The 25,185-nt window shown below is 43.4% G+C and overlaps 1 protein-coding gene and 1 long non-coding RNA gene across 11 annotated transcripts in view; one reads left to right on the top strand and one right to left on the bottom strand.

Moving 5' to 3' along the window:
- Positions 1-5,632, bottom strand: part of VPS13A (vacuolar protein sorting 13 homolog A) — a 293,421-nt gene extending 287,789 nt beyond the window's left edge. For all 10 annotated transcript variants that reach the window (XR_010588882.1, XR_010588883.1, XM_042850566.2 and 7 more), the window contains exon 1: positions 5,352-5,632. Coding sequence is in view for 8 of the 10 variants with exons in the window: in XM_042850566.2 (XP_042706500.2) it covers positions 5,352-5,451 (100 nt within the window). In the remaining 2 variants the exon portion in view is untranslated. The remainder of the gene's footprint in view (positions 1-5,351) is intronic.
- On the top strand, positions 5,441-11,866 carry LOC122173739 (uncharacterized). Its single transcript, XR_006174478.2, has 3 exons — positions 5,441-5,577; positions 9,466-9,566; positions 11,729-11,866. It is a non-coding gene; the product is annotated as an uncharacterized LOC122173739 (long non-coding RNA).
- Positions 11,867-25,185: the final 13,319 nt, after the last annotated feature.

The raw sequence follows: 25,185 nt of genomic DNA, 5'->3' as shown, positions 1-25,185 counted from the left end.
TCACATGAAACAGTGCAAGTTGGTTCACTTGACAAGTACAGGGAAACCCCGCGATAATGCAAATTCGGATATAGCGCGATCATAAGGTGGCTCCCGCCACCCCAAGTGCGCAAAAAAGAAAAAAACAACAACAAAAAAGGAACGTGCCTTCCCCACTGCCTCTTACCCCTTAACCCCTGCTTCTCCTTTTGGCAGGAAGAGCCATTCTCCTCCCCAGCTGCTCCTCACTCTTCCTCTGCCCCTTGCACATCTCCCCTGCTCTCTGCCCAAGAGAAATTGACCGGCTTGAAACTGACCAGCTTTAAATGGCACACTTTTTGTAACCCCGCTATACCACAACCCCGCATTTATCGCGATCGAATTTTCTGGACCCCAATCATCGTGTTATAGCGGGGTTTCACTGTATTCAAAGCAAATATATTTATCAGGATTAAGATAATGTACTTTGAAAGTGGTAATACAAGAGACTGTAAGCAGCAAATTTATTATTAGTTTTCAGTACAATATTAAGGCAAAAAGCCTTCATTCCTCTAAGGTGAAAGAACTGAGTTCCATAACATTAGTTTGGAAATAGGACAAAAGGTGAATTGGTCATTAGAGATCCATGGCTTTATAACATAGTGGGGGGAAGGGGGGAGGAAGGTTGTTGACTGACTGCCACCCTTTGCTGCAGAGATGGTGGCATTTGAATGGAAAGAGCATATATATTTTCCGAAGCCTTTGAGATCTTTTGGAATGAAAGGCTAACATATAATGCAAAATATGAAAGATATATTTTGAGTTGCATATGCCACAACTGCACCACATCATGGACCAGTGCAAATCAACCTCCTCTGATGCTGTTTCAACAGTGCCACAGATTACCCAGTACAGTTCTGGGAGCGATGCTATCAGAAAAATGAATCCACTGGGTAAAACTCATTTTCCATGCACCAAATTTTATAAGGGCCAGAGGGATTTGGTTATAAAATTAAAGAGAACCAAACTTAAATAACCCACTATGAGAAAGCACAGCATTGTCAAGTATTGCAAGTACGTAAATATCAAGGAGGAAAGATAAATTTATTACAAAAGTATGAAAGTAAGCAAAGATTTTTACAGACTATTCCGGAAAAAAAATCAACAATTTAAATTGTTAGATTGTAGAATTGTGTCCCTTCCAAGGGAAGTGGGGAAAAGACCAGTCAGTAAGTGAGGTTTTACATGCCATTATGTTACAGCCAAATCTCAAAACTGCCTTCCATAGGTAAATATAGCAATTTCCATTTAGTGCAGAAAAATCTAGTTAGATCAGATTCAGCCCAATACTGTTTGGATTAAACAGCCAGGGGAAGTCTTAAAGACGTCCCACAAAGGGGGAAAAAAAATAGCTTCTACCCTCTGACACAGGGCCAGTGCAACCCATTAGGCGACCTACGTGGTTACCTAGGGTGCTAACATTTGGGGGGGCGGCGACCACGGCGGCCGGATCTTCGTCCGCCCTGGGCGTCATCGGTATTTCGGGGGCAGGGACCTTCCACCGCCTCTGTCGGGGGCGGGACCTTCCACCGCCTAGGGCGGCAAAAAAAGCTGGCGGCACTCCTGCTCTGACACACACAGGGGCAGCTGAAAGTTTGTATGAGTTTTTTATATTAGAAATTCAGGCTTGTCTTCCTGTAGGACAACTGGAGAGCTAATAAAACAACAAAGTGAGCAATTAACATTCTGGAAACATGACATCTTTAACAAAGTTTCAATAACTCAGTCCTTCCAATTAAGGTACACTACTCACAATAAACATGCTAGCAAAGGTGCATTCTCTCTCTCCAGCAGGGAGCTGAGCTGTTGCAACTTTAGGACTGATCAGAGAGAGAAGTTTTCACAGAGAGCTGAGTCCCTTTTCCTCAACCAGTAAAATAATCCCAGGAGTGGAAATGGATACACAAACCATCAAGATAAACTGGAGAGTGAGGCAGGACTGTCCCAGTCCTGAGAGGACCAAGGAAAGCTCCTATAATCTGGCCCAAGCATGTGAAGGCCTGGGTAAGAAGGGGCTATGAGTAAGGAAGGGCTTCAAGAAAGAAGCCTTGGCACTAGAGACATGAAAACCCCTAGCTGAGAAGGACTGTCTCAGAATGTGTGCATGCTCCAGAGACACAATGGGGCCAGTGGGGATTCAGGCTGATATAGAACCACAAGGCATGTTATTAACTGACTTTTTTTGCATGCATGCGTGTGTGCATGCGTGTGTTGCTTCCAGGATATTAGGGAAACAAGGTGGGTGAGGTAACATTCTTACTGGACCAACTTCTGTTTCTGAAAGTGTCAAGTTTTCAAGTTTGCTCTATTTAAACTCGAAACCTTGTCTCTCTCACCAAAACAGAAGATGGTCCAATAAAGTATATTACCTCACCCACCTTATCTGTGTGCACGCACACACATATATGACTTGTTTGCTACTTTACTGAACTCCCTTTCCCCACCTACACTAGGGAGTAAAGGTTCTGTTTATTTTATGATTCCTGCATGCATACCATTGTGTGAGCCTACAGTACACACCTTCAGGGCTTGTGGTGTGGTCATCACTGCTGCTCACACTACCTGTTTCTGTATACCACAGCTCACACAGGATTAAACCTATCTTGGACAAGAGGGAGTTGGTTACAATGTTTTCAGACAGACATCCAGTGAGTCCTCCAAAAAAAAAAAAAAGGAGGAAAGACCATACAGTAACTCCTCACTTTAAGTCGTCCCAGTTATCGTTGTTACATTGCTGATCAATTAGGGAACATGCTCATTTAAAGTTGTGCAATGCTCCACTCTTATGTTCTTTGGCTGCCTGCTTTTTCCACAGCTGGCAGTCTCCTTATGCCCTCTCCTTCCCACAGCGCCTCCCGCCCACCGGCAGACCCCAGGAATCAGCGCCTTCCCCCTCCTCCTGCCTGCAGCAATTTGGCTTGTGGCGTTACGGAGGCAGGAGAGAAGGGGAGGGGGGGAGCAAGGATTCTGCGTGCAGGCTCCCCCTGCCTCCCCAACGCCGCAAGCCAGCTGATTGCCCTGGGCAGGAGGGAGGGGGGAGGAGCGAGGACTCGGCATGCAGGCTCCCCCTCCCTCCCCTGCCTCCTGCCAGTGGCAATCAGCTGGCTTGCAGTGTTCAGAAGGGAGGGGAGGGAGGAGTGCGGATGCAGCATGTGAAGTAAAGGGGGAGGAGGTGAGGGGGGAGAAGAGGCAGGTCAAGAATGAGGGTTTGGGGGGAGGGGTGGAGTGGGCGGGCTGAGGGTTGAGCCCCCCCGCCCCAGTGCTTGCAGAGTAGGGGAAGTTGCCGCTGCTGCGCAATGTGCTTCTCCTAGCCTACAGCACCTTCAGCCTCCTTGCCTGCCTCATCTCCAGTGCCAGTTGGTTGTGCCTGTGTAGGGTAAGGCAGGGGCACCTCCCAACTATAGTACTGTACTATATGTACAGTATGTTTGTAAACACAAGCACGTGCACTCTACTCCCCCCACCCCAGCATAGTATTAAATTGCTTGTTTAAAAATTGTTTGTCTGGCAAAAAAAAATTTCCCTGGAACCTAACCCCCCTCCCTATTTACATTAATTCTTATGGGGAAATTGGATTCGCTTAATATCATTTCACTTAAAGTCGCATTTTTCAGGAACAGAACTATAAGTGAGGAGTTACTATACTTGCCATTCCTGATAAATTTTATTTAAAAAGAAATAAAATCCAAACAAGTTAATAAAACCTTCCACATTGTGTTTATATGTTGAAGCACTAAAATAATACTACTTTTTATACATCCTTAACAAATCATCTGTTTACAGTAAAACTGTTTTCTCTTTCCACTTTATGTCACAAAATTTGAATCAATATTAAATTTAATACTGTTACTTGCTTTTCTCTCCCCTTGAATAATGAAAATTCAATCAAGTCTGATTCACTTTTATTCACAGGCAGTTTCACTTTCAGGTTCTGAACACTTCACCTGTTTAGGTTTTAAACTCTGCAGGGGAGTGTTTAAAATGCAACTTCCTTCTAGAGTTTTTAAAGCAGAGGTGGGCAAACTACAGCCCGCCGGACTGTCCTGCCCGGACCTTGAAGTCCCAGCCACGGAGGCTAGCCCTTCCCACTCCTCCACAGCCAAGCCGCCGTGAGGGCAGCGCTCTGGGCAGTGGGGTCGCACGCTCCTGCCGAGCACCACCGTGGCAGCGTGTCTGGCTCCAGCCAGGCGCCGTGGCTGCCAGACATGCTGCTCTGAGCGGCATGGTAAGGGGGCCGGGGAGGTTGGATAAGGGGAGGGTGGTTCCAGGGGGCAGTCAGGGGACAGGGAGTGGTTGGATGGAGCGGAGGTTCTGGGTCAGGGGACGGGGCAGGGGTGGGGGGTGGATAAGCATGGGAGTCCCGGGGGGGGGGGGGGGAGGTGGGAGAGTGGATGGGGTCAGAGCAGTCAGGGGACTGGTAGCAGGGGGTTGGATGGGGCGGGGTTCTGAGTGGGGTCCCAGGAGGGGGCAGTTAGGGGACAAGGAGCGGGGGGGGGGGGGTTGGATGGGGCAGGGGTTCTGAGGGGGGCAGTCAGGGAGCAGGAAGTGGGAGGGGGCAGATAGGGGGTAGGAGCCAGGCTGTTTAGGAAGACACAGCCTTTCCTACCGGGCACTCCATACAATTTTGCAACCCCAATGTGGCCCTCAGACCAAAAAGTTTTAAAGGGTACATTGATCTTGGATGTCAAGAGCGCCTTTCAAAAGTTTTCAGCCAAACTGAGACACCAATACAAAGATTACACGATCTTTCTTAAGAAAGTTAAGTAGTTTCAGATATTGCCTTTGTTCCTAAAGCCCCCCAGCCCAATTTCTCTAGTTCTGCCGTCACAATTTCCTGTTTTTGCAATAACGTGATACGGGAACAGGGGACACGAACTATAAAGATAGACAAGGCTCTATATCAGTACTGTCAAATCCATAAACAAGAACGTTGCTCTCGGCTCTTTTCCCATTAGTCGCGCTGGGTTCAACAACAGCGTTGTCCTCCCCAGACGGAAGCAGTCTCCCTAAACTGGCAAAGTCCCTTCACCCTCCGAAAGATGACGGAGGCGAGGCGATCTCAGGGGGCACCGGGCCGTGCTCAGCGCGGGGAGCAGGCCACACCCCGGGGCAACGGCACGTGGGTTGCGCAGCAGCCCGGGCCCCGCCCGCCCCCAGACACTTCCAGGAGATCAGCGCTGCCGAGAGCCCCGGGAGAAACGGGCCCTATGCGTAGCGGGGCAGGCGCCCGGTCCCGAGGGCGAGAAAGGGCCTGCCCCGCGGGGCTGGGGTATGAAGGGGGGCCGGGCACTGCCCTGCCGCCTCGCGGGGAGCGGCTGCCGGGTTCTCGTTACCTCCCCAGATGCCCAGGCTGAGCTGGGAGCTGTCCAGGTTCACCACGTAGTCGCCCAGGAACCGGTTCAGAACGTCCACGACCAGCGACTCGAACACCATCCTGCCCCGGCCCGGGAGCCGCCGCTGCCTCGGGCCGCGCGCTCCCTCCCCTCCGCCTGCCCGGGCCTCTCAGACCAGAGGCTGAGGGGTCCCCACCCTGAGCAGCGAGTAGGAGCCAAACCACGGGTACGGGCTCCCACGCAGACTCTCCCAACGGGCCACTCCCTCCGCGCAAGCGCACAAGGAGCGGTCGTTCTCGCCTACCGCCACCTGACAGAGAGCAGAGCGCGTGACGCGATGGCGCGCGCTACTACCTAAACGGTAGCGGGGTGGCGCCTGGTGAGGGCGCGCGCGCGCTGTTGTTACCCTGGACGCGACCGTGTACCCCATCGGAGGGGCTGCTCCCTCACCTGTTATGTCTTCTTACAGCCTCTGTCCCTTCACCAGGCTGTACGAAGTGGGGACAAGGACAGAGATCCAGGGGGTCCTTGGCCGAGCTCACCTGGGAGTAGGGTGACCAGATGTCCCGATTTTATAGGGACAGTCCCGATTTTTGGGTCTTTTTCTTATATAGGATCCTATTACCCCCCACCCCCTGTCCTGATTTTTTACACTTGCTGTCTGGTCACCCTACGTGGGAGGCAGAGCCCAGTTTGCCACATTCTAGTCCAGTGCCCTGCCTACTAGCCCTACCACAAACAATATCCCCAAATGCTCAACTGCCCTGTCTCCAGCTACACCCACTGCACACCACCTCCACCTTCCCAAATACCCACCTCATACCCTATGCCCACACAATGTCCACTACTCACCATCTCTCCCTGTCCCCCAATTCCACCCACTGCACACCACGTCCACATGCCGTATGCCATAATACACCCCCAATCCCACTAACTATACATCACATTTACAAATACCCCATCATCCATAATCCCTATCCCCATATCCCCAACTGACCCAGCACACATTCCCATCCCCCAATTCCACCCTACTATACCACATATCCACTATATCCCCAAATAATCCACCATGCTGATTTGGAAGGGCTCAGACCTGGGAATTTAGATGAAATTAATGGGAGACTCAAGGGAGATTTATCCACAGGCAATAAAGGAAGGCATTATGCTAAAATCATTATGGGAGACCTACTTTGTACCTCTCCTACGTTAAAAATAAAAGGGATCAGTAGTAGGAAGTCGATGTTATTGAACATTGATTTTCAAACTGTGCTTGAAACTTTAAGATTAATTCATAGTCCATTTTTAGAAAGCCCTGGAATTCTTGGGAGATCAATTTTTTGCCATCTGTTGAGTCTTATGGAACACTGTAACAAGAACTTGTAGATAAAATGCCTCTTAGAGTTTGGAGTACAAGTCACATTTAATCTAAATACCCATATTTTAGATTATGAAATTGAAAAAAAAAGTTGATTTGATTTCAGAAATTGTACATTGAAACTTGACAATTAGTGTACTAATTAGAACATTTTAATTGAACCACAAGTGAGTTTATATAGTATTCAGTGCACAAACTAAAAGATCTTTAACACGGCCCTTGTTGTGGGTATCTTTGCATCATGTTGTGTTTGCCTCTAAATCTGTTCTCTGCCATGAGTTTGGATTTGTATTTTATCTATATGCCTTGAAGATAATTTTTAATTAGGTACACTCAGTGGCAGAGCAAGGTTTTGCAACCAAGAAGGGTGATGGGTCATTGGTGGTGGGCTGATTGAGCCCGCCTTGCACTCACCCCACAGCGGCAATTAGGGCCACCCAGAGGTAGGGTGACCACCTTTTCAAAATGCAAAAGCAGTACATATCCAGGAGCCCCACCCCTGCTCCTCCTCTTCACCCTCAGGCTCTGCTCCCTGACCAGGCTGAAAGCTGGAGCCAGGCCACGGTATGAGACAACCAAGGAGCCTAGGCCACTGTGGTGAACCCCAGACCCTCCAACTGCCCTGGGTGGGGGGGCTGGGGTGCCCAAGAGCAGCTCCGGGCATGCATCCCCAACCCCTGGGGACACAATTCAGGAGCACGTGGGAGGGGATATTGCAAGGCAGGACGAGAGCAGGATTAAAAAATAGTCTTGTAGTGTAGAGCTCTAGTAGGGGGTGCAAATATGCTTGCTCACCCCAGGCACTAAAATGCCTATTTATGGCACTGCATGGCAGATGGGATTGCTGGCCCATGCAATCCCATGTGCCACGTTGCAACCTCTGGAGTGGGGAGCAAGGTCCAACTCTGCAAGACAGGAGCGAGCCACCACTGCTAACTGAGTATGGGTGGGCTCACTCTCCACCCTTGTGTAAAAATTTGTGTCATACACCTCTTTTGTCAATTGGATAAAATGCTTAAAAGCCATTGGGGGGTGGTGGTCATCCTGTTTGTCTCCCAATTTAGGTCTTCCACTGAATAGATGCACTTCTTGTTCTCTCATTGTTTGCCAACTCTTTTGGGAAGCACAGTTTTCACTAGTCCTCCAAATATCCACCATTCTTTACAAAGCAAGTCCATTTCTTGCTCAGATTCACGACTTACTCTTATTAGTCAGGTCTGTAATAAAACTGCTTTACATTGGCAACTGATTTATTGATATATATGAATGACCTTGTCTAGCAGTTTGTGGTCTTTTTCACACGTCCACTGGAAAGTACTGAAATCTTCAGTGCCTCTGAGCATGCCACAGAGAGCATTGGAAAATTTTGCTCTCCCTGGTTTCTCTACAATACTACTCCCAGAAAAATCTGGAAACACTGCAGCTACCACCAGAGGGAAAAATTCAAGAAGCTTCTTTTAAATTAAATATACTTGTAATGCCATGTAAAAAAAAAGTGTGATACATAGAAGTGCTAATAAGAGACTGACATTTACTTCCTGGCTATAGTCAAGTAAATCATATAGCATGGTCAGTACTCACTGACTTCAGTAACTACTGTTTCAGGTATTTTAAAAAATTCTGCAGCAAATAGATTTATGTCCAAATGATATATGGAAGAAGAGCAATCAGGCTGTTTTTTTTAATTAAACCTTGAAAATAAATGTTATTCCAGTTATTTTCACAGGGATAAAATAGGCTCTGGTACTACAAACATTTAAACACTTGCTTAACTTTAAGCACGAGTAGTCACATTGCACTGCACTCAAAATATGTGAGTAGCCATACTCAAATGTTTGCAGGACTGGAACTTTATTGAAAGCTACTTCCCAGCTACAGTATATAAATTACTAAGCCATCATTTCTATGAAAATTTCCACAATATAAAATTACTGTTCTAGTAAAACTATTCAGCACAGTAAAACTTACTAGAGTTCATTTCTCAAAGCCAGCAATTCAGAGCTTAAGATTCTACTAAGATTCACTTTGGCTAATCAGCTCCCAGAATAGAACAGAGCAGCAAGAGAGGCAAAATAATACAGAAGGAGTGAAAAACAGAATTGGATGAGTATCATCATAGGATGAAAAAGGACAGAGAAAAAACAAAGGGAGGAGTTATGAATTCTCTATTTGCCCAGGTTTTCTTCAGATCGTCATTGAAGTAAATGTCTAAAATGTACCCTTAACATATCCCAGAAAACGGAGGGGAAAACTAGTAATAACACGATGTGAGGAGAATAAAAAAAGAAACATAGAAGTTAACTTGATCTTCCTATAAATCACACAGCAGGTGGAAGGGCAAGATGACACACAAGGCTCCTCTCCAGTTGTGGTATGGCCATACAAAGGCCTCTCACAATAGTAATCTTTGTTTGCTCAGTCCTGCTCCCCTTAGGAATCAATTGGCCTACCAGGGTTTAGAGAGAGACAAGGACGAGGCCATCTTTACCCTCTGCGTTAGTCTGTCGAATGGGACCAGCATAGTTGGGGAAGCAAACTGTACAAGCCTAACAGTGGATAAAGGGATATCAAACACATTGAGAAGTTCAATCCCATCTCATCCTCACCTTTACCTCCCCTAAAAATTGATGGCCTTTCTTCTATTGCTATTGAACCAGAAAAGAATGAAACTTACAGCTGTTCCAAGTGTGCCTGCGCATGTGAGAGAGAGTGTGAAGATTTTTTTTTCCCCCCTTACAGCTGTTCCAGGCTTGAAAATCCTGAAATACCAGAGATAAATAGGATAATTGTGTGTCCACACAGACCTTATGTGATTGTCATATGCAGCTGCTTATTGGAAGGTACAAAACTAGGGGCATTCCATTACTGCACGTGATGATACTAACAGATATGATTTTGGGGTGTAAAATTTAACTATTTTCAGAGAAAGTCTCTAAAATTTGGCCCAGAGAATGAATTATATCTCCTTACCATGGTGTTTACAATGCATACAATCATTTCTCCATCAGATATATTTAAACTGTGAATCCGCCTTTTCAGAGAGTTTCAAAACAAAGCACTTCTACTTATGCGCAGGCAGTTTACGCATATATTTCCCATTAAATCAGATACATAGTAGGGCTGTCGATTAATCACAGTTAACTCACACCATTAACTCAGAAAAATTAATCGCGGTTAAAAAAATCAATCAGTTTTAATTGCACTGTTAAACAATAGAATACCAATTGAAATTTATTAAATATTTTGGATGTTTTTCTATGTTTTCATATATATTGTATTCTGTGTTGTAATTGAAACCAAAGCATATATTATTTTTGATTATAAATATTTGCACTGTAAAAATGATAGACAAAAGAAATAGTATTTTCCAGTTCACCTCATACAAGTACTGTAATGTAATCTCTGTTGTGAAAGTGCAACCTAAAAATGTAGATTATTTTTGTTACATAACTGCATTCAAAAACAAAACACTGTAAAACTTCAGAGCCTGCAAGTCCACTCAGTCCTACTTCTTGTATAGCCAATCGCTCAGACAAACAAGTTTGTTTACATTTACAGGAGATAATGCTGCCCTCTTCTTATTTACAATGTCACCAGAAAGTGAGTACAGGGTTCTCATGGCTCTGTTACAGCCAGCGTCGCAAAATATTTGCGTGCCAGATGCACTAAAGATTTGTATGGGCCTTCATGCTTTGGCCACCATTTCAGAGGACATGCTTCCATGCTGATGATGCTCATTTAAAAAAAATGCGTTAATTAAATTTGTGACTGAACTCCTTGGGGGAGAAGTGTATGTCCCCTGCTCTGTTTTAACTGCATTCTGCCCTATATTTCATGTTATAGCAGTCTCAGATGATGACCCAGCACATGTTGGTCATTTTAAGAACACTTTCACTGCAGATTTGACAAAATACAAAGAAGGTACCAATGTGAGATTTCTAAAGATAACTACAGCACTCGATCCAAGGTTTAAAAATCTGAAGTGCCTTCCAAAATCTGAGATGGAAGAGATGTGGAGCATGCTTTCAGAAGTCTTAAAAAGTGCAACACTCCGAAGCGGAAACTACAGAACCCGAACTACCAGAAAATAAAATCAACTTTCTGCTGGTGGCATCTGACTCAGATAATGAAAATGAACATGCGTTGGTCTGCACTGCTTTAGATTGTTATCGAGCAGAACCCGTAATCAGCATGTATTCTAGAATGGTGGTTGAAGATGAAGGGACATATGAATCTTTAGTGCATCCGGCACGTAAATATCTTGCGATGCCAGCTGCATCAGTGCCATGCAAACGCCTGTTCTCACTTTCAGGTGACATTGTAAACAAGAAGCAAGCAGCATTAACTCCTGCAAATGTAAACAAACTTGTTTGTCTGAGTGATTGGCTGAACAAGAAGTAGGACTGAGTTGACTTGCAGGCTCTAAAATTTTACATTGTTTTATTTTTGAATGCAGGTTTTTTTGTACATAATTCTATATTTGTAAGTTCACCTTCCATGATAAAGAGATTGCACGATAGTACTTGTATTAGAGGAATTGAAAAATACGAGTTCTTTTATATTTTTACAGTGCAAATACTTGTAATCAAAACTTAACATAAAGTGAGCATTGTACATTTTGTATTCTGTGTTGTAATTGAAATCAATATTTGAAAATTGTGAAAACATCAAAAAATATTTAAATAAATATTATTGTTTAACAGTGTGATTAATCACGTGATTAATCACAATACATTTTTTTAATTGCTGGACAGCCCTAATACATAGCGATGCAAAATTAGAGTCCTACTTATGGAAAATTTTGATGCAGTGATGCTATTTAATTAGTCTAAAAAATCTACTGTATATATAAAGGTAACTAAGCAATTATACATTACAGATGTGATAAAATGTTAATTCCAACAAATAATTTAAAAACTTGTTTTTTACATTCTTTATGATCTTGTAGCCAATGTTTCACATAACACCTTGATTCTAATTATAGACTCTCTCTAATTCTAAGGTGTTTTCTTCAAAATGTATAAATCCAACACTGAAGACTTGACTGTACCCAGCACAGAGGCCAGATCCTGGGCCCCTCTCTGACAGCAGAGCACAAAGCAGCCAGAAATTTATTCCTGAATATTTCTTCTACTTCGGGGAATCCTTCAGTGTCAAAGAACCACTGGAACAGCACTTACACCAACCCCTACTGATCTCCAGTGCAAAAGGAGTGTGCCATAGGAGAAAGGTACAGGACCTGAGGTGTCCCTGTGCCCCAGTAATCCCAGCTGCAGGCCCCTTCAGTTGTGGACTGCCAGATAAATTAGAACATTTACACCAGAGACCAGCTCAGTCCCTCATCTGCACCCTGATTTGAAGGGTGTAAAAGTGGCTTAAAGCAACTTTGCATCTATACTTTGGTCTTGCACTGAGCACAGTTCAGTTCAGTAGGAGGATCTGAGATCAGGTATGGAGTTTTTCATGTTGTTATGGTTCCTGGGTGAGTTGTATCTTTGACCCTTCACCCAGTCTCTCTATGGGCACACTTTCCAAGTGAGAGGCCCACACTTGTACTTCACTCAGGGTGAAATCCTGCAATTTACCCCAACACTTAGACTAGGTCTCTTGGATACTGCACCCTCTTCACCAACCCTGTCCTCAGCATGTCCAGCTGGGTTTTGGTGCCTGCTTAGACTTCTCTCTGGGAGCCTGTGACCAATGTGAAAGTGCAGTGACATAGAACAACTTCTGCTTGATCAAAACAAAATATTATTTGTCCATTGAAATACAACAAACAGAGAGGAAAAGAATAAAAAACAACAAAAGGCCTATTCATATATTATCTTAACTAAACCTTAGTGTTTCTTTACATGTTTAGGAAGCCTGGGAACCCCTCCCTTCAAGTTCTCCTAGGGATCAAGTTACAACCCGGTTTTCTGCAGATCCTGTGTCTCCTCAGAGGCCCAGATTTTAACAACTCTCAAGTTCCTTAAGAATTCCCACCTGAATCTCCCTGAGGGCCGAGGCTGTGACTTTACTCATCCTTCTCCCCGCTATGTGAGAAAAGCCAAACTCGTGATTCGACATAAGTGGAGATAAATTTCAAATTTCATTGTCCGTTGAGTACTAGCAATTGGGGCTGTCTACAATCATTGTGTTTAGTTCCTGGAGACCAAAGTTAATTAAGACTGACTTAATGCTTTAGCTAGAAATACAATAATCACCAAATATATAAATCACACAATATATAAAATTAATACAGCTATCTCCCATATTCTTCAAATACATATATACCAAGGTGCAAAGGATCTGATTTTCTATGAGACTTAGGCTCCTAAGTTGCTTAGGTGCTTTTGAAAATCCCACTAGTCGCCTATCTTCATCTTTAGGTGCCTAAACATCTTTAAAAATCTGGCCCCAAGTGATAAACACAACAGAGAGAACAAGGGAAAAGGGTTCCTGCATTAATGGCAGCATTGCTGTGTGGCCTAGTAGCAAGAGTAAGACTTGAGAGTACATAGCTCATTGGCTTTAATAATGAGGAATGTTCTTAAGCCCGTCTCCTCACTGGTGTACTGAAAACTATTAAAATTGTAAGCTATCACTTTAAATGCTGGGCAGGATGGGGAGAATTCCTGGTTCCGTTTGCAGGCTGGGGACTCTGCAGGGAAGTGTGTGATCTGGGCCTAGCAAAGTCATTTATACAGACAGCCTACAGTAAGGTGAGGAGAGCTGTGGCTCCCTGTTTTAGAGAGCAACCCATTCTATCTGTCTCTTTGTTTTGGGGTTCTTGTATGTTGTCATTCTGAATTCTAAAAAATAAAGTCATGTTACATTGCAGCCTTCCAGTAAGAGCATTCTCTATGTGTATTCCATGAACACTCAGAGGCTATACATACATTATGAGCTATGGGTAGGGTTGCCAATTTTGTTTGGACGTATTCCTGGAGGTTTCATCACATGACAATCTTTAATTAATCTTTAATTCCTGGAGACTCCAAGACAATCCTAAAGGGTTGGCAACCCTAGCTATGGGTATTGTTCCCCTGTTCATGTACACATTCTCATGCTAACTCTCATCGAGCTAGCACTGGTATAAATAGCACCGTAGTCACGGTAGTGTTAACAGAGGCACAGTTGAGCCATGCCAAGCACAAACCCACCTGAAACCGGTGTGTATGTCACTCAGCATGGCTCAACTGTGCCTCTGCTGCCACTATCTATGCTTTGACAGCTACGCTGCTATTTATACTCATGCTAACTTGATGAGAGTTAGCGTGAGTATGTATAATAAGCAGGGGCCTTGCTCCCCTAGTTCACTGTGTAGACATAGCCTCAGACACACCCATTCGCCACACCTTATCTTTTTTTTACCATGTACACTTGCAAATAAGGGAGTGGGTGTGCAGGAGACATTACACTTACAACTGTTCAAAGTGGAATAGTATGCCTAATTGCATTCACAGATGAACTTGTACTGGAGAGCAAGAACATTGTGCATTCTGCTATGCCCAGCACAATGACTTTCAAGATCAAAGCTTTAATAGGATGTAAGTGTTATCCAGATTTTACATAATAATCTGTATGTACATTTGTGTGTATTACATACTATGGGAAAATCTGTTTCTAAATCATTGTATAAATATATCTGCACTATTTGAAGGAATAATAAATGTTTAACAATTTCTATTGTTAACTTTATTTTGATAGATTAAATCCTGAAGACTTTACAGGTTTTATTAAATTCTTACTCATTAATATTTCCATTGCCATATAAACTATTATATTTAATTTGTAATCCCCATTTTGTAATTTTGCTGTAGGTGTTACAAATTAATTAATTCCAAGAGGCAATACTTTTCTGCCCGAGATTGTGTCAACTATAATGGTAGTTTCTTTGTTAAGAACCTTAATTTTAAGTGACCATACCTTTGGAACACTTTCCATCACTCCATCAAAAAAAAACCTCACTAAAAATAGGAAACGTGTTGTTTTTGATTACTGTATTTTGATGGTTTTGGATATTCCCAAGGATAAGGGATATAACCATACTTTAGGTAACAGTCTCATCATAGAGGTTCTTAGCTACAATCACACCTAAGGGTTGCATTACCTGAATTATATTCAGTAGTTAGCAAGAATATGCTTCTTTTGTCAAGCTCTTGTCTATGTTCTCGTTTTGCAATCTTTCCTGACACCAAAAATTAAAAGAAAATGCTGGAGGGGAAAACCATTTAGGGCATAAAATTGTATTCTTTATCAAAGATTGGGGGTTGCTGTCTGTAGCCAGGCATTCTTCTGTAGACGATGTGGAGTTCTTTCCCAAGGATATCTTGGCTGCTAATTTGGAGACATCACTTGAAAAGCTATCTTGATTAAATAATGAAGATCCTAAAACTGACCTTGTCAATAATGGAGAACTGAATAGAGATTGTTTCACAGTCAGAAATACTTTATTTTAAGGATATATCTTTCAAGCATTAGGGCTTGTCTACACTTGAAATGCTGCAGTGGTGCAGCCGCGTCACTGTAGCACTTCAGTCAAGAGACTACCTATGCCAACGGGCAGGGTTCTCCCATTGGTTGTAGGTAATCCACTTCCCCAGCCATCAATCTAGCACTGTCTACACCAGAGATTAGGTCAATTTAACTGTGTCGCTCAGAGATGTGAATTTTATACCCCTGAACAACTTAGTTATACCAACCTAATTTCCTAGTGTAGACCAGGCCTTAGTTCTTCCATGTGGATTTAAAGAGGAATGTTTTTGTAAGTAGTTGCTTGAAACAGATTTCATATGCATTTGCTTTAAGGTATCTTCCCTTTGTTGTTTTACTGTTTTTAACATCTAGAATAAAGATTCCTTTCTTTTAATACACAGACTTTCCAGGAACGCATAAATAGCATGCTCTGAAACTTGACATGCACCTAACAAATACAGTTCATTATCTGATTTGTCTTCTGTCATTATGTCTACTACAGACTCAGAGTGCATTCGGGAGTTTGGAAACCCTACCAAATCCTCATTTCTTTTGCTTTTACTGATGCTCTTGGTTTCAAAATTCAGAAGTGGTTTGTTTTTTGGGAGGGTTGGGAGGGGGAGTGTTGGAGGGGTGACATTGGCTATTATTTTCATTAACAGAATACTCCTTTGGGGGTGAAATGCTTTGGCCAGGATTTTACAGAATTTTTTGAACTTGTACAAAGTTTTGAAGGGATAAACTGTCTGTAGTCAAGACATTTTTTGGCAATCTAATGTCCTTGTCCTTTGAATTACAGTCTTAACTAGTTGAAAGACTTTGATCTTCACCCAAGGTGCTTGTTTCAATAATTTCATGATTTTTTTTAAATCAGCCACATAATTCTTTGAAGTATTACCAGTGTTGATATGAAACGTATTTGTAATAGTCTGGCGACAACAAGATAAGCAGATAAAGGATAATAAGCTGTTTGATGTAAAATTTAAAAAATTACTACATTTCAAAGCTCTGTTTGTCTCTCAAAAGAAGTATTGGATTACCTCAAACATTTAAAATGAGAATAGACAAAGCACTACTTCTAAGGATTAGAAAATATGTGAAAGAAAATCCTGGACTGACAAAGGGATAGACAAGACAGGTCTTTGCCATCTCTACATTTTCTGATTGTATGATCAACATTATTCCCCCCCCCCCTTTTTTTTAAATGAAATGAAGGGTAGAGTACTATAATTACCAGTATATATACTCTCATATTACCTCATGTAAATAATCACAATATTTTTACCAGATTTCAAACATTAAAGTTTCTTTTAAAAAATTAATAAATCTTTAATAAAAGTGAATATAAACATGACATTAGAAGTGAAAGATTATTGGAAATGCTGTATTCGTATAAAAAATATATATGCACTCCTCTTACTAGCTGGCAATAATGTAGTGGTATCACTCATAGGATGAATTCAGATCAGAGCATACTGTACACACTTTAATACATCTCCTTTGTTTCTTGCATCACTCACTGAGAACATTCTTCAAATAACAAGACATCAGCAACATCGTAATTCTCATTTAAATTAAGAATAGACTTTTCCAAGGAAATCCTGTCCATGAAGTTTTAGTAAAAGGGCATTATTCAGAGATTCCAAAGCCAGAAGGGACCACTGTGATAGTCTAACTTGTATCGTAAGGTATATATTGGATAGAATATGTAGTCAGTTGTGCCTCTGCTAAATTTAATATTTAAGGAATTGCTTTCTTTTACTTCAAACAGGTGTACCAGGGCTAAGCCCACATGTTTCCCTGTAATAAACGTTTTTCTGATAAGCTATCTACACATAGTACATAATTTATATTGATACCAGCCTGGAAAGTAAAAAGACATGCAATTTAAAATATATCTTTGAGTTTAATAGTCCAATGAACAATTGGATAGGATCCTAACATAAGAGAAATCCATTTTGTTTCCATTACAATATAGAATTGCTGGTATTAAATGGTGCCCTTCATCTCCTTAGCTTTTCATTCGTAAGATTCTGATAAAATTTAAGGGCAAAATCCTGGACCTATTGAAGTCAATGGGAGTTTTGCCATTGATTTAACGGGCAGGATTTCATGCTAAATATTTTAACTTTGCTTAACAAACCAACAAAAACACTAATTGAAGGTTTTTGTCATCTTTTATAGTTTATCTCTACTGTAGGCTTTTGAACAGAGAGAAAGCTAAAAACCTTGTTGGTACTCCTGCCATTTTTAGGACAATTATTTTCTTTTTACCTCTTCCTCATCTTTAAATAACTAACGTTCATTGTGAATAACCTATTTTTTAGTTAAATTAACTATCCACATAAATTCAAATAGTAATTCAAAGTAATTGTTTGATTAAAAGTATATTCAAAAATATCAGCCAATGAGTTGTTTGCATACTGTTCACTGTTAATGGTAATTTGTATGGTTATGTAAATCATTTAGTATTGTTTTTGCCTTCTGAGAGAGTGAAACATTTTAAGTAGAACAACTGATTACACTACTCTACAGCCAAAATGCTTCTGAAATAAATGTAGTCAAACTTTACTAATTCTGGGTCACTGAGAACGAAAATGATGCTTAAAATTGTTGATTGGCTCTAGTTTTCAAGATATGCTATTGGGTCAGTATATACGACCCTTATATACGTATATACCAGTATATACGACCTTTGGGAATGGTGGAGGATAAGTGAGTTATAAAGGGAAGGGATCTCAATTTAAACCAGAAATGACTAAAATACATCTTTGACTGGATCTATGAATAAATCTATGACTGGGTTTGGACAGTACTTGCTTTTTAGGCAAAACAATGAATGATGGAATCTGAAGCTGGTATTGCGTCATACATGATACGAATTGCATCATGTTATTCCTAGAAGTCATGGATGATGCAATCATAACAAAGCTTACATCACTCTGCTGAACAAATTGCCCTATATCAGCTCTAGAAATCATACAGTGTTGTGCTCTCTTATTTGTCAGTGTTTGATTTTGCAAAGGGATACATTTCTGTTTAGCCAAACTGAGCAGAGATGCCTCGTACTTGTGTGAACAGTGCAGATAACTTCTGCTATGTTTGTGGTGAAGTGACTTTTGCATCACAAAAGCGTAGTATAACCACTCTGGTTAAGAAAGCCTATCACCTTTATTTTGGCTGCAAAATTGGAGATCAGGACAAGAGGTGGGCCCCACACATATGCTGCAACACTTGTGCAACAAATCTTCGCCAGTGGTTGAACAGGAAAAGGAAATCTATGCCTTTTGCAGTGCCAATGATTTGGAGAGAGCCAACAGATCATACCAGCAATTGTTAACTCTGCATGGTGCCTCCAGTTGGGAAAGGTGTGTCAAAGAAGAAAAAGTGGACTGTGCATTAGCCAAACATTCCATCAGCTATACGCCCAGTACCCCACGGAGAAGGACTGCCGGTTCCTGATGCACCAGAATCATTCTCACTTGAGTCAGACGAAGAAGAGGAAGAGGATGAAACTCCTGGTCCTGAACCATGAATGTCACAGGACCCACATTTTCTCCCATCCTCCTCTGAACCACACCTCATAACACAAGGTGAACTGAATGACCTTGTCAGGGATTTGGAACTACCCAAGAATAAGGCAGAGCTGTTGGGCTCCAGACTACAGCAATGGAATCTCCTGGCAGGTGATGTTAGGGTTTCCATGTTCCGTGACCGTCAAAAGGATCTTGTCCCATTCTTCTTCATGGAAGGTGATCTTGTAGCCTGCAACAACATCGATGGTGTGATGGCAGCCCTCAACATCGTTCACGATCCAGATGAGTGGAGACTGTTCATTGATTCATCGAAGACGAGTCTTAAAGCTGTTTTACTGCATAATGGCAATGTTTTGCCATCAATTCCAGTTGTCCATATGAAGGAAACCTATGACAACATGAAACAACTTTTGAGGTGCATAAACTATGACCAACATCAGTGGCAGCTTTGTGGTGATTTGAAGGTTGTTGCTCTCTTGCTTGGTCTGCAGACTGGATACACGAAGTACTGCTGTTTTCTCTGCGAATGGGATAGTCGTGCAAGAGATTCCCACTGCATCAAGAAAGATTGGCCACTCCGACAGTCATTGGAGCCTGGGAGGAAAAGTGTTCAGCATCCACCACTTGTTGAATCAAGGAAGATTTTGTTACCACCCTTACACATCAAACTGGGTCTGATGAAGAACTTTGTCAAGGCCATCGACAAAACACAAGCAGCTTTCAAGTACCTCCGTGGAAAATTTCCAAGGTTAAGTAAAGCTAAGATAAAGGAAGGTGTTGTTGGTCCTCAGATTCGTGAACTTCTTTGAGATGATGCATTTGACCATGCACTGCATGGCAAGGAAAAGACAGCATGGAAAGCCTTCCAGTTAGTTGCAATAAATTTTCTCGGAAACAGCAAGGCAGACAACTACAGGTTGTTGGTGGACAACCTCCTCAAGGCATACAAAAGCCTTGGTTGCAACATGTCACTAAAGATACATTTTTTGCACTCATCTAGATCTTTTTCTACTGAACTGCGGAGCAGTGAGCGACGAGCACGGCGAGCGATTTCACCAGGACATTGCAACAATGGAGAAACGCTATCAGGGCAAATGGAGCCCATCAATGCTTGCAGACTATTGCTGGGCAGTGACAAGAGATGCTGCATTTAATGAATACAAGAGACAAGCCAAGAAGCGCCGAGTAGACACTGAATAGGACATAATAGTTTTTTGCTTTTTGTTTCATAATAAATTTTATTTATATAACCCTTTTGCTGATTTTTAAAGTGTTACATAAACAGGACAGGTGAAATATTATCATGTAAAGCAACCATAAACACATGAAAAGACCTAGGTTTACAATTTATGATTAAAACTCTACTATCTACACAATATACATAGACATAAAATGTAAAAACTTAAATATCTTAGAAACAGTAGCCAATCAGTTGTTTTAATTGTCATATTTGAATTCAGCACATCAAAATACATAATAAATAGCACATTTTATCTCTGAAGCAGACAACTTCTCAAAAATTGTAGACCAGTGTTAATAGCTGATAATTAATATAAAATTAACATTCTTGCTAGTATGTTAGTATCCTTGTTCATGGGTAAATATGGGTATTTATACAAAGAACAGCCATGCTTCAAACATTAGCATAAAACCCATTGATACAAATGTTTGTGAAGACCAAATGAAAAGGCACATGAACATGGTTAAACTTAGCAAGCATACATGAACAAATATTTGACAGCACAGTGTTGCAATATACAAGATTTCTTTGAGTCATATCACCTCTATAATACATATATTGTTGATAGAACTATTTTAAACTAAATATTTGACTTGTATTTGTGATATATCTTGTATAACTCTCAGTTAGCATGGGTGTTATATCTCCTATGCTTGAATATTAAAAATGTTTTCTCAGAATAGGCAATTTATCTTCTCTCTTTTTATCTGTTTGTTACCACATACCTATAAGAACTCAACACAGGTCACATTTGTATGACTGCACATTAACTCATGCTGATCCATTAATTCTGAATAGTCCAAATCTAGTTCGAGCTAGCCAAAAAATCCCTAATAATAAAAATCAAGACCCTCTCCTATCATCAGAGTTTTTTAAATGGAATACAGTACTAAAATAAAGATTCTTATCTTATGAGGAGGTCAATAATACCAACAGTCCACAAGGAGCTGGAAGCTCTCCTTCACTGAGAACAGCCTTGAAGGACAGGCTCCACCAGACTCTGGCTATTAGAGCTGATCAGAACATTTTTCAATGAAATTTATTTTGTCAAAATATGCCATTTCATCAAAGTCAAAAATGTTTCACAGAGCTGTATCTGTTTCAATTAAGTTTTCATCTGGAAGGTTTTTCTGGGTTCAGGGCTGCCTGGACACTTTTGCGCGCGCACACACACACACACACACACACACACACACAAAACTTGACCTTTTTGAGCTGAAATTGGATGTTTCGACAAAATTCCATTTCACAAATGAGTTTGAAGGTTTTATTTTTGTTTCAGTGCAGAACAAAAATAAAATGTTGTAACTTCGGAAGTTGCCACAAAATGGAACAGTCATCCTCTGGGCAGCTCTACAGACTACATTAGGCCAGAAAGGCAAGATCAGGTCCAGATCTGAATTTGCTTCAGTCTGAAAATCATTTTGCCTCCATCCATCCACATATAACATAGTTTTAGTGGTTGGTTGAGTTGAGATTGACATACAAAGTTAAGTCTTGCCCTGGGCTAGTCTCAAGATTAGTCTCAGCTTTCCAAAATCCCAGTGCCTGGTTCTCAAAATGTTTTGTTCTGTGGACCACCACCAAAGGCTTCACAAACTGTAGATGATCCATGGATCACAGTTTGAGAACAGTTGCCTCAACACAATGCATTTTAAGAAGTCTTGTGTGGTATTTATAACCCAGCAGGTAAGTGCTGCTTAGTTTATCAGCTACATCCATGTACATCCACTTGTTACTGGATCACTGATCTCTCGCATTAGCCATTTTTGTGACTAATTGATCAGACATTTCAACTGAATTTGATGCAGAGACTATGATTGCAAGTGGAGTGATCTGGGAATGAGGAAGCCATAGTACAATTTTGGGTGCAGGATTTATTCTTAGAAAGGCTACTGCAGGGGTTGGCAACCTTTCAGAAGTGGTGTGCTGAGTCTTCATTTATTCACTCTGATTTAAGGTTTCGCGTGCCAGTAATACACTTTAACGTTTTTAGAAGGTCTCTTTCTATAAGTCTATAATATATAACTACACTATGTTGTATGTAAAGAAAATAAGGTTTTTAAAATGTTTAAGAAGCTTCATTTAAATTTAAATTAAAATGCAGAATCCCCCAGACTGGTGGCCAGGACCCAGGCAGTGTGAGTGCCACTGAAAATCAGCTCGCGTGCCGCCTTCGGCACGTGTGCCATAGGTTGCCTACTCCTGGGCTATTGTGTACTTCAAGGTGGAAGAAGAGACTGGAAAGGGAGAAAAGGAGATATTTAACTTAGACCTTGGGCACCATGATGATGAATATTGTCCTGGACATTAAACCCAACTGTCTGAAATGTGCCATCTTGATTATCACTACAGAAGTTTTTTTTCTCCTGCTGATAATAGCTGATCTTAATTAATTAGCCTCTTAGAGTTGGTATGGCAACTTCCACCTTCTCATGTTCTCTGTATGTATATATATCTTCTTACTATATGTTCCATTCTATGCATCTAATGAAGTGTGTGTGTATTTATTATGCTCAAATAAATTTATTAGTGTCTAAAGTGCCACAAGTACTCCTGTTCTTTTTGCGGATACAGACTAGCACAGCTGCTACTCTGAAACCTTTGAAACACTGAGACCTTTTATCCTTTCAAACTATCCCCAGTCCTAACCTCCAGCTGATGTTTTTACAATCAAATTCCTAGGAATATGGACACTAGGTATGACCACTGATCTTAGTGTAAGGGCAGAAATATACAGCACATGGAAACAAAAGATACTTTCTGAAGATGGTCAAAATGTAATCAGGAGTATAGGAAACATAGCACTCTCTCTCTTCACAGCTCCGTTTAATATTAGCAACTACCAGTCACTAAGCACTGTTTAGGCTGCAAATGACAACACCTGACTCCCAACCAGCCTACAGTAACCAAATGTCTTCCTCCATCTGGAATTCAGAGGTAGTATCAGAGTTATTGTAATTGATCCTAACACCAGTAAAGTCAGTGGAAGTTTTGTCATTGACTTCAGTGGGAGCACCATCACAGGCATAATGTGGGCAGTTGTGAATGCCAGAAAATGCAGATGTTCCATGTTTGAGCTGACAGGTTCAAACAAATGAAATAAAACATTAATAAAATTTGATTAAGTTAGTTAGCTTTTCACTAATATATTTTAAATGTAACCACAGTAGGGTGACCAGACGTCCCATTTTAAAAGGGACAGTCCCGTATTTAAGCCCTCCTGCATGTTTCCTGACTTTTTCTTAAAAACGGGCAAATTGTCCTGTATTTTCTGTCTGTACTGGTGGGTCCTGCTGCTGGCCAGATCCCTGCTCGCCAGCTGCCCGCCCACCAGCAGTGAGCGGTGGGGTATACAGTGGCTGATGATAGGGGTGAGTGTACAAGGCTGGTGGTGGGGCAAAGATGAAGCACGCAGGCCCGGCCACTCCCCCTGCTGGTCCGTCACAAAGCCCCCACTTTGTGCTGGCTCTCAGCCAGCAGGGCCGCAACCCCCGTCCTGTTTCCTGCCAGCGCTGGCTGCGCATTGTGAGCTGCAGTGGCTGGCGAGTGCAGGTACGCACCAGGCAGCAGCCAGTTACGTGTCACCTCTGCTGCCCACCCATCGGCCCTTTACGTGCTCCCCCTCTCGCTGTCCTCTCCCTGCTTTGCCCCTTTAGCCCTGCTACTCCTCCATATCCCCTGGCAGCTCCAGTCAGCACCGCCGACCAGGCCGTTAAAAGTCGCTAAGGCAGGCTAGTCCCTACTAGTCATGGCACCACACTAAGCCCTGGAAGCAGCCAGCAGCAAGTCAGGTCCTAGGCGGGGGGAGGGGGGCATGGAGCTCCTGCACTGCCCCGCCCTGAGCAGCGGCTCTGCACTCCCATTAACTGAGAACCAGACAATGGGAGCTGGCTTGGGGGGCGGTGCCTGCAGGCGAGAGCAACACGTGGAGCCTCCTGGCCCCCCACCTAGGACCCGGACCTGTTTGTTGCTTCCAGGGCGTGCACAGCCCGGTGCCAGGACAGGCAAGCAGCCTGCCTTAGCCCCACTGCGCCACTGACTGGGAGCCGCCCCAGGTAAGCCTGCTCCCTGAGCCCCAACTCTGAGCTCCCCACAAACCCAAAGCACCCTCCTGCACCCCAAACCCCTCATCCCCAGCCCCACCCCAGAGCCTGCACCCCCCAGCCCAGAGCCCCCTCCCGCACTCCAAATCCCTCAGCTCTACCACCTAGCCTGGAGCCCTCTCCTGCACCCCAAACCCCTCATCCCCAGCCCCACCCCAGAGCCTGCACCCCCCAGCCCAGAGCCCTGACCCCCTCCTGCACCCTAACCCCGTGCCCCAGCCCAGAGCCCCCTCCCGCACGCCAAATCCCTCAGCTCTACCACCTAGCCTGGAGCCCTCTCCTGCACCCCAAACCCCTCATCCCCAGCCCCACCCCAGAGCCCGCACCACCAGACAGAGCTCTCACCCCCTCCCGTACCCCAACTCCCTGCCCCAGCCCAGAGCCCCCTCATGCACCTTGAACCCTTCATTTCTGGTCCCGCCCCAGAGCCTACACCCTCAATTAGAGTCCTCACCCCCTTCCACATCCCAACCCTCTCTCCAAGCCCAGTGAAAGTGAGTGAGGGTCAGGGAGAGCGAGCCATTGAGGGAGGGGGAATGTAATGAGAGGGGGTGGGGCCTCAGGGAAGGGGCAGTGCTAAGGTGTTCAGTTTTATGCAAGTAGAAAGTTGCCAACCCTAATATCCTCCCCGGCAGGGCACATCCCACTCCCAGCACTGTGTGGAGAACCAGCCCCTGGTCGGAATGCTGAGCTCACAACAGCCTGGCTGGCAGGCTTCTTCCTTCCCCTATTGCCTCTGGCTGGGCCGGTGCCCCAGGAAAGCCCAAGACCCTCTGGCCTGGGGCACTGGCCAGGAGGAGCTGAGCCCTGCATGTGCCAAAGCCCCGCAGAGTGCTAGCATTGGGGAAGCCTCTCCTCCCCTCAGCTAAGCTCTGGAGTTGGGGGCTGGGGAGCGATATCCAGCCTGTTCATGTCCCGAACCTGCAGGCTCCACAGCAGACCCCCAGGCAGGGGCTTAGCACCTCCTCACCCCTCCCTCACGCCGTGGTTCCTGCCCCCAGGGAGCACGGGCCGCTCTGTCCCCTAGGCACCCTCCTCTGCTGAGCCACCTCTCTGGCCAGGTACAGTGAAGCCCCTGCAGTCAGGTGCCCTGGGCCCTAGTGCACAATGCATCCTT

This window comes from Chrysemys picta, chromosome 6 (genome assembly GCF_011386835.1).
Source record: "Chrysemys picta bellii isolate R12L10 chromosome 6, ASM1138683v2, whole genome shotgun sequence".
Classification (NCBI taxonomy): Eukaryota; Metazoa; Chordata; order Testudines; family Emydidae; genus Chrysemys; species Chrysemys picta.
This window is presented reverse-complemented; position numbering and strand designations above follow the sequence as displayed.